General features: G+C 46.7%; 1 protein-coding gene across 22 annotated transcripts in view; it reads left to right on the top strand.

Annotated features, from left to right (window-relative positions):
- CELF1 (CUGBP Elav-like family member 1) overlaps positions 1–9,814 on the top strand; it is a 74,725-nt gene extending 64,911 nt beyond the window's left edge. For 21 of the 22 annotated variants that reach the window (XM_082629626.1, XM_082629629.1, XM_082629628.1 and 18 more), the window contains 3 exons: positions 2,742–2,885; positions 3,329–3,495; positions 6,844–9,814. In XM_082629626.1, coding sequence (XP_082485752.1) covers positions 2,742–2,885; positions 3,329–3,456 — 272 coding nt within the window. In that variant the 3' untranslated portion in view covers positions 3,457–3,495; positions 6,844–9,814. The other variant, XM_082629631.1, reaches the window with a different exon arrangement.
- Positions 9,815–10,336: the final 522 nt, after the last annotated feature.

Consider the following 10,336-nt stretch of genomic DNA (forward strand, 5'->3'; position numbering starts at 1 on the left):
GAGTCAGGGACATGGGTGGGTGCTCCATCTGACCAGCTCTGAAAAGCAGGGCAAAGCCCCGGAGAGCCATGTAGGTGGTCAGGCCAATACTTCTCTCTCTTTTTTTTAAACACTTCTCTTTGGCAGTGTCAAGGGTAGAGTGAGAAACTGTGGTCTGCTTTCTGGATGCGGCTCAGGTCAGAAGCTCTGTATTCTCTCCTGAGATGGGGCTGCAGTTCTTAGATGAAGAAACATACTGGCTTTATTGTGTCTGACACCATTTGGCAGTCTGCAGTCTATTTTTTGGTTTGTTTTTGTTTTTTACTGGGGTGTAGTTGCTTTACAATGTTGTGCTAGTTCCTGCTGCACAGCGAAGTGAACCAGCCATATGTAAACACATATCCCCTCCCTTGTGGATTTCCCTCCCATCCAGGTCACCACAGAGCACCAAGTAGAGTTCCCCGTGCTGTACAGCAGGTCCTCACTAGTTATCTGTTTCATACCAAGCGGCTGTGCATATGTCAATCCAAATCTCCCATTTCATGCCACACCCCTGCCCCGCCCCCCCAACCGTGTCCTCACATTTGTTCTCTACATTTTGTCTCTATTTCTGCTTTGCAGATAGGTTCATCTGTACCATTTTTCTAGATTCCACATATATGTGTTGATATACGATATTTGTTTTTCTCTTTCCGGCTTACTTCACAAAAATGTGGAACACTTCACGAATTTGCGTGCCATCCTTGCCCAGGGGCCATGCTAATCTTGTCTGTATCATTCCAGTTTTAGTATATGTATTGCCAAAGCGAGCACTGGCAGTCTGTTTTTGTTAGGAAGTCTTCTCTGTGGATTATAAATCTGTCAGAGGATATCTTCTGTCTAGGTGTCCCTTTTAGCTCTGTCATTTGGCATTTTCCTCACTTTCTGATCTATGCTTTTCCTAATTGAGGACAAACTGAAGGGTGATGAGACAGGAAGAGTTATGGCCCAGGGGTTGATGGAGTGGGAAGTGTGTGCTTTGACATAAATGGTATTAATTCAGGAGAGGCCTTTTAAGCAGAAAGAGGCCTGAAAGTGGTTTGTATGAATAGAAGGTGCTGCCAGCATCTCTGTGCTCATATATGACTGGGTTTTCTTAACCAGGAGCTGGCAAGATTTAAGCACTAATGTAGGAAAAAGACAAGTATCCTCTCTTGCTTTAGCAGCAAGGAGCCTTGGTGCAGTGCATCCTTACCGGCTCTGAATTGGACATTTATGTGCCCTAGGATGTGGTAGTGGGGAAACTGATGGAACTCTGGAGATAGACAGTAAACAGAAGCATGAGGTGTTCCAAATGGTGCTCTGGAGAATGATGAGCAGGAAGGAGGAATAGAAAGTGCCAGAAAGATAGCATTTTATATAGAGAAGGAGGTCTCTCTAAGTTGACGTTTAAGTAAAGACCTGAAGGAAGGAAGGAAGGAAGCAAGCCATGCATGTATCTAGAGGAAGAAGAGTAACGGGGCAGAGGAACAGCAAGTGCAGAGACCCTGAGGCAGCAGTGTTCTGTCTGTTTGACAACAGCAGGGAGGCCAGGGTGGCTGGAGACTGGCTGGACTGCGATTTTCTGAAGACGTGCTACATATATACAATGGGATATTACTCAGCCATAAAAAAAGAATGCAGTAATGCCATTTGTAGCAACATGGATGGACCTAGAGATTATCATACTAAGTGAAGTAAGTGAGGCAGAGAAAGACAAGTATCATGTGATATCACTTATACGTGGAATCTAAAAAAATGGTACAAATGAACTTATTTACAAAACAGAAAGAGTCATAGATGTAGAAAACAAACTTCATGGTTACCAGGGGGAAAGGGGGTGGGGAGGGATAATTTGGGAGATTGTGATTGACATATACGTACTATATATAAAATTGATAACTAATAAGGACCTACTGTACAGCACAGGGAACTCTACTCAGTACTCTGTCATGACCTATATGGGAAAAGAGTCTAAAAGAGTGGATATATGTATATGTATAACTGATTCACTTTGCTGTACAGCGGAAACTAACACAACATTGTAAATCAACTATACTCCAATAAAAAATTTTTTTAAAAAGGCCTCTTCCTTGGTCAGGAAATCACTGAGTGTAAATGGTTGAAGAGGAAAGCATATTCTAGTTTTGAGCTTAGTTGTTTATCACAGGCACATTTAAAAAATATGTTTTTACTGAGGCACAATGGTAAATGGTAAATGGTAAATGGTGGCACGTAACTGCCACCACAGATGTAGAACATTTCTATCACCCCTAGAAATTCCCTCATGTCTCTTTGTAGTAGGTCCCTGCGCCACCTGCCTCTGGCAATTACCAATCTCTTTGCTGTCCCTATAGTTTCTAGGCACAATTTTGAAACCTGTTTTATTTATAATCTCTACCTCCTTTTCTGTTGTTCCTCTACAACCCTGTAGTCTCTGGTTTTATTGCACCACACGCAAATCTGCCTACTTACTGTCCCAGCACACCATCCTCCCACAAGGTCGAATTCTGACCTTTGTCAATGAGACAGAGCGTGGGAATGGTGAACGGGAAAGAGGGCAGGAACCTGTTTCAGGGATCGCCCTTCAGCTCCCTGCTTTGTATTTAGAGAATCTGTTTAGTTCTCCAGGTGAATTTCTGTTTGTTGCGATGCTGAGAGTTTTAACATAGGTGGAAATGAGAGTCGGTGCAGGGGATGAGTGTGCTTGACACTGACCTGTTCAATCAATGGGGATTTTGAAGGTCCAGAAGGAGCCAATCTGTTCATCTACCACCTGCCCCAGGAGTTCGGAGACCAGGACCTGCTGCAGATGTTCATGCCCTTTGGGAATGTCGTGTCCGCCAAGGTTTTCATAGACAAGCAGACAAACCTGAGCAAGTGTTTTGGTATGTTGGTGTTTCTTCTGGTGTCGGGAGGGTTAAGTATTTTTACCAGCTAGAAAGAAAGAGAAGGGGCTGATAGCAGAAAGAGCTGAGTTTGAGTTTATAGTTTAACTTAGCCTTTGGCAGGTTACATTACCTCGTTTTGAGCCTCAGTTTTTTCATTTCTGTAGTGGGAATGATGATTTCTACCCACACTGTCACTCCAGAGGTAAAAATAATGTATGGAAAATGGCTTGGCCAAAAAAACTTTAAGGTACTGTGTAGATGTCAACTGCTACTGTTAGGAACCTGATTTATTTCATGTGATATAATTTCAAGAATTCTTGTCCCTGCTGAGAAAAATTGGGATTTGAGACTAAGCTCATAAGGTATCTCTTGCATAAGGAAGATTGAGAATCTTCCTGCCTCGTTATGCCCCTCACCTAGGCTTCTGCTTGGACACACAGGTTTTGTAAGTTACGACAATCCTGTTTCGGCTCAAGCTGCCATCCAGTCCATGAACGGCTTTCAGATTGGCATGAAGCGGCTTAAAGTGCAGCTCAAACGTTCGAAGAATGACAGCAAGCCCTACTGAGCGTGCTCCCCTCTGAGACTGGAGTGAGAGGGTCTTCTGGTAAGTGGGGGAGGAGCACCCTTAATGATTCGAAGCCCTAAGGCTGTGTGTTGACAGCCCTGGACCCTGATCCCTGCCACTCTCGCAGGCACAGCTTGCCCTGAAGACTCGGCTACTGCCTTCTGTGGGAATTTCGCTTCGTACAGAGGACAAGTTTGTGCTTTGGTTTCCAGTGTTTTACTTTGGAGTTTAGGTGCCATATCCTGAGTTTTTTTTCTTTATTTAAAAGTTTGCTGTGTTTGTAACCAGTGTGTTGAGAAGGACCAACATCAAACTGCCCTGGGGCGGGGGAGGGGGAGTGGAGAAACATTAAAGAAGAAGGTCGGAATTTGCCCCAAACTACCCAAAGAGAGAGGACTGAGCGAAACAAAAAATTGACCCCCAGAATCTTCCTGAGCACGAGAGTGGGTGAAATGAGAACTGACATCCAAGAGCTTTTGGGGGGTGGAGGAGGTGGGGTTGGCTTTGGAGAGTGACAGTGACTTGACACCCAGCAGCCCCGGGAGCTGGAGGCTAAAACTCCTCCATAGCTGCCTTCTGTGGAAATACTGAGTTCTTGCCACCTATTTTTTAGATTCTTGTCTGGGATTTCTGCCCCTCTTTCCTAAGAAGGGGCTAACAATTCTCTGGAAATAAAGCACCTGTTAAATTAGCCTGACATATGCAAAAAGCAGGGATATATCGCCCATTATCAGCCTTCCCAGCCAGCCGTTGGTGTTGGATTGGCCCTGCCCTCCTGGCTGGTGGCTGTTAGGAAGCAGCAGCCGGTCAAAGAGGTCGTTTTTAGTTTATTTCAACACCAAACTATTAGACCGTGGCCCATTTCTACCAGGTCCCTTTAAAGAAGCCCTCTGGGGAAGACACTGTCTGGTCTCTTCTTTATAGTTGACCACAGCAAGGAATGTCTCTTCCATCCCCGGCCACAGGTTTCTCACGAGGGTAGATCCAAGAAGGGTTTACAGCATCTAGTTGAAGGGAGCACCTCTCCTGAGCAGAGTGATCAAAAGCCATCAAGCTGGGGGAGGAGGAGCCTGCTTCTTGGTGTACCTGAATCCTAAGGTCCCTTTAAGCCAGTGCTGCGTTTACCAGTGGCCAGCACTCAGTACTTAAAAGGATTAAGAAATCCATGTTTGCCTCCTTGGTTGAGATGTCCCAGATGTAGTGTCAAAACGGAGGCAGGCCCCTCTTCTGCCCGCTCCAGCCCCACCTTCTGCTCTTGTCGACAGAGGAGACAACAGGACGTTTACAACCTCCATATGGATTTAGTGTTCATTTACCTCAGCATCACCGTGTTCGTTTTTGTCCTTGTGCTTACAGTTAGCTCCCTGCTGCCTCCCACAGGTCTCACTGCAGCCCTTGCCTGTGACCCACACAGCCTCCGGGCTCTGCCTCTGCTCCCAGAAATGCTGTGGGGGTGGAGAGCCAGAAGGGACACGCTGTTGGGAATGTGTACCTGGGCAGAGGTGGCCCTGTTAATATACGATCTTAGCCAAGGCCAGGGGCCGGGTCCCTGGGATCTTAAACCTCACAGACATCAGTCCTGACCCCTAGCAGCAGAGGTGAGATTACAGGGGTTGGTTTGCTATTAAGTCAGATGGGGGCTCTCTCCTTGTCATGCTGTCCATTTGGGCCACAGACAGGGATTGACTGTCTTGCTGTTGTGCAGGTAGTTGGTGGTATTGGATTATCCCATTGAAGCTGGGACAGCTGTTCCCTTCTCATAGTGATAACTTGGGTGTGTTGTCCTCTAAGAAACATGATGAAACATACTTCTTAAGCTGAACCACGTAAACTTGAATTCCACGCACTGGGAGAAATGTGTCCTGTGTTTCAAGGATAAAACTGTTCCAAAGGCTTCCAGGGTCATGATGGGATTTTTTAAATAAATGCAAAAAATAAAAATAAAAAAGAAAAAAGACAACAAAAAAAGAAAAAAATGCTAGGTTGGGGAGGCGCTGTTCTGAATCCCAACCAGCTGGAACCAAGAATGTCGTTTCTATTTTTATAGAAGTTTTATACAGCTCCGGGGTGGAGAATATTTATTACCTAAATTATATCTCTGGAAAAGGCCAGGATTTTGTAGAATCCAGAATGTGATTGTTGTACACACAGGGTGCTGTGTATGATTGAAACTACTGACTTTCTGTGGCCGTTTGCAGCCCAGCTAATCTGCCAGAGGGGGAAGGAGTTAATGCTGTGAATTGGCGGAGGAGAGAGCTGTGCTCCCCAGGGTGCTGCCGGTGCTGTGATCGCTGACCTGTTCTGTCTTCCTCCTTGGCCACTGTGGGGTTTTCCAAAGCCCAGAACTCCACTCTTCTTCCCACTTTCTTCCCTTTCTCTCCCCCCTCCCCCAGTTCACTATTATTTGTACACGGATTTGCCCTGGGCTCCGGGACCTTATGAAACCCCTTCCCTATTGACATGAAAGGTAAAGGTGTAATTAGCCCACTTTGATAACCACACTTTGAGGTTTCATACCTGCTTGTGGGTTCTTGTTTCTAAAAGGAGCGTGCACCTCAGCAGGGCCCTGGGCTGCCACAGCGGCCAGCTGGTGAGCCCAGCCACTTCCCTCTGTTCTCTCGTCCCCCAGCGAATTCCCACAGCAGTGCTGCCCTTGAGCACAGTTCTCTCCCTAGGCCAAAGATGGTTTTGTGAAGAAGCTGCTTCCCTACAAGTTTCATGGTGTGAAAGCGTCAGCTCGGAGAGTGGAGACTCGCAGTCAAGTCTTAAGCAGCCCTTTTCTGTTGTGTGGGGGTCTCACGTGTATAAGTGTGTTTTCTGCTGTAGTTCTGTTTCTTACTCGGGTTTCATCATGAAAGTGATTTGCCTTGAATGCAGCCAGACACTGTCTCCTGGGTCCAACATGAGCGGCCAGGGCCTGCGTGGAAGCTAAGAGCTTGGATTTCTGGGAACAAAGGGCCATCCCCATAGGACTGAGGAGAAATCCTGGCCCTCTTCCCTGAAGAATTCTCCCCAGCCCAGCCTGCAACTTTGACTTCCTCCCTGAGTCTTGAGCAGGAGTTGAGGGAGAGGCTGAGGCTCTGCTCCACCAGAGAGACCTTTTCGGATGTGTTTGGGCGCTTCTGGGGAAATCCAAGCCTTAGGTTCCCTCTGTCTCTGGCAGTTGGATGTTTTCTTGGTGTCCTCCATGTCCTTTTTTGACTTTTCCCTGTGTCCATTGTTAGCATGTGCAAAAGTTCCCTGTCATTACCCAGCCCCTACCCCGCCCGCCTCCTCATTTCAGGGCTGTACAACAGTGAGTGTTCCTGTTCTCTCTCTCTTTGTTTGGATGTATTGCTCTGTGTAACTCAGTGGGTCTCCCTCTTTCTGGTTTGTTTTTTTTTCTAGATTCCTGCCGTTTGTTCATCGTTGTGCCTAAAGCATGTCGATGTGGCGTCAAGTACATCGTCCAAATCCCTGTCTCTTCAGCTTCTCTGATGCTTGAACTCTCACCTTTGACCTTGTGTTGACCTTTGATGCTGACGTGTATTTTTATTATGTTTGTTTCTTTCTTTGTTTTTTCTTTTTTCTTTCCTTTTTTTTTTTCTTTTGTGCTGCCAAATTGGTTTTGCTAGAACGACTGCTGAAGGGGAAATATTTAAACTTGCATTTGAATATAAAAAACTCTATTTTTCTAGAACTTCATAAGATAACCACTTGATTTTGTGATTCCAGTTCTTTGTAGCTGTCTTCAGAGCAGCCCTAGTAGCACACACCGCGTGGTGTTCGTATTTCTGTGGACACACAGCCAGTCTGTTCTAGGCTTTGTTCTCTGTGCGCTTAGTTTTAAAGACAACTTTGAAGTAAACAATGAAATAAAAGACGTCACTAAAACCTTTGAGGCTCCTGAGCACATTTTGCTGATGTAGTCTGTGGGGCTTGAGGAGACCGCATGTGTTCCTATCTTTGCTTTTCTGAGTTCTCAACTGCAGAAAACACCTGCATCCTTTTTGACCACCGGCTGCAGTTTGGGCCCCAGCCAGCCCTTCTTCTTTTGTGGTTCTTCCCTGGAGCAACCCTGCCGGGAGTCTGCAGATCCCTTTGGCCCCTTCCCCTCAGCCCTGCTGTGCCCACCTCCATGCTTCTTCCTGCAGTCTCCACAGCAAAATGTGATGCTTTGATTTTTTTGTTTTTGTATTGTTTTTGTGTTTTCGTTTTGAATTTTTTCTTTTCCTACTAAGATTATGCCCAGAAAAAACAAGTTTTGCATGTTTCCTGCTGTTTCTTCACACCTTCGTATATATCACCTTCACCTCTCTGTTTTCTATAGTTTGTGCAGAAACTGACCGATTTAAAAGGGTTTCAAAGAAGCTGTTTTAAATGGATGTGGGGTAATTTTTTTTTTCCAAGATTGTATTATTTTTATTTTGAAGTGGCAACTTTCTCCTCTATTGCCCTTAGAGCGTTTGCCTGTGCACTTAGACTGTCACCTCATACGGCCTCCGGGTCTCGGCGGGGCCTTCAGGAGGCCGGTTGCTCTGCTCAGAGGCGGGTGGGAAGGGGGTCCAGAGAGGCACAGGGGCAGAGGTAGAACTCAGAAGGCGGCTGTGGGTGGGCGAGAGGCTAGTGAGCACCCTCAGCGCCGAAGAAGGAGGGCGCTCTTAGCCACTCGCAGGAGGCCGTCTGCGCCCGAAGTGGCAGTACATCTGCAGCGCTTCTCCTAGGTGACAAGCACAATACTACAGTCTTCACACTGTTTACAGCCCTGGGCACCAGCCACCCCACACTGGCTCCTCACTGCAGCTCGGCTCTTGGCTCAGCTAGTGGGGTGGGGGTTAGGGCGGGTTTGGTTTTGTTTTTTTGTTTTTGTTTTGTTTTGTTTTTTAATTGGGTGAAGAGCCAAATAGCTACTGTCCCTGGGTGCCAGGCAAGCCAGTTCCTTGGTTCCCTGAGGGGAACTTGCCCTCCTCTCTTGTGGCACCATCCAGCCTCAGGGTCTTAGGGACTTGAGTACGAATGTGAAGGGCAGAGGGAGAGGTCAGAGGAGATGAGAGGTCACACGATGGATCTGTGGAGGTAAGAGGTTGCAGAGGGAGGAGCTTGGGATAGATCCCACCCAGGCCTAAGCTGCTGGTGGGTGAGAGAGCTGCGAAGTAGGATTTCCAGGGAAGGATGGAGAGGGGTAGCCGAGGGACTGGGGGGAGGGGGTGGGAAGGTAGAAGCACTGTTAGCATCATCCATGCTGGAGTCGACAAAGGAAGGGATCTCGGCAGAGTTTCTGCTCTGGGACCTGGCGGGTTGCCTAGTAGTACGCTTGAAGCCACCCTTACTAGAAGGAAAGGGCGGCCAGGTGGAGACCCAGTGTATGGTAGGCTGCTTAATTTCTTCGAAGGGGTGATCGGATGGAAAGAGGCCAGGAACCCCAGCCTGAGCGAGACTGCCGTGCACCCCACAGTCTGACTGCACAGAGCTGCCTCTGTTGGCAGAAGGCGCTGAGGCTCCCCTTCCTGTGTATTCAGAACCCATGTTTGCCAATATATTTTGCTTTCAATTCCAAGAGGAGCTCTGGGAAAACCTGTGGATAAAACCAAATGCCAAACGTTGGACGTTGTTTCCTTTTCCTTTTCTCTCTCTGATTGTTTTAATTGTTCTGTGGTGGTTTTAATGGATTTGAGACCCTGGAGCGGCAGCTGCCTTTCTGATTTCCAGCTGCTTTTTGTGAATAATTTAAAAAGAAAAAAAAAAAGAAACTTTACATTTTGGAGACAAACCTGTGTGAGTTTTTTATTGGTACAAACGTTGTATTTAACACTAGGGGTTTTGTACAGTTTTTTGCCTTTTCTACTAGAAAACAATGTAAAGTGATTTCACAATGTGAAGAGAAAAAAATTGCCACTATGACCAAACGCACAGTCTGTTCTGCAGCAACAATGGGATTCAATCAACTCAAAGTCGTGATTCAGCCGTAGAAATGCTTTTTCTTTACCTTGTTTGAGCTTTTCCTTTCTTTCCTGTTTTGATTTGCAAAAGAAAATGTCTTTTTTGTGTGAACTTGTGTTGTACTATGTAGAAAATTATGAGTTTTACTTTAATGGTTTTAAAAAAAAAAAAAAGGCAAGAAGAGCCCTTGTCGCTTTTCTGACCTGATCACAGAGTTTGTGTAGTGGATTAAAAAAGAAAAAAAAATTGTTACCAGTTTCGAGCAAGGGAGTATGTGTCTAAAAGGAATCTCCTTCCTTTTCTGTGTGTTTTTCCTTTTGTCCCAATGGGGAACCTAAATCTGTTTTAATTGCACAGACACACGGACAAAAAGTCATTTTGTATCTGCCAAGTGTGGTACCTTCCTTTGTTTATTTGCTATTAAACTGTTTGAGAAGAACTGACGTTGTCTTCAGAGTTACTGATTGTTGGGGTAGGTGGCAGCCCGGGGCTGGAGGGGTCGGCGGCACTCCTGAAGAAGGTGTGGGCGCCCCGGAATTACCCGTTAACATGCAGTGGGGCCACCCCAGGCTCCCGAAAGAGCAGAATTTCTTCTGCTGGCCCAGGGCTGTGAGTGCACGTCCCTTCCTGCTGTGGAGTTCCTGCACCTGGGGAGGCAGCCAGCCAGCACTGAGGCCCAGAGCGTGGGGCTCTTCCTCTCTAGGTCTTCAGCGCTCCAGACCAAAGTGCTGCAGCTCCTCTCCCCTCATTTGGACCTCAGAACAGGGTCACAGAAGGGCACTTCTAAGACTTCTTGGGTTTACAACTCAGTAATTCTAGGTCACTCTCATTGAGTGAGGCCCATACTTGGGCCTCCTCAAACCTCTCTGAACTGCAGATTCAGTCAGCCCCTGGGCCAGGAGTCCCAGGCCCTCTGGCTGAATTATAAGTTTGTCTGCTCCTTACCCGCCACTGCCATCCT

Source organism: Mesoplodon mirus (genome assembly GCF_964341445.2).
Source record: "Mesoplodon mirus genome assembly, chromosome: 7".
Classification (NCBI taxonomy): Eukaryota; Metazoa; Chordata; class Mammalia; order Artiodactyla; family Ziphiidae; genus Mesoplodon; species Mesoplodon mirus.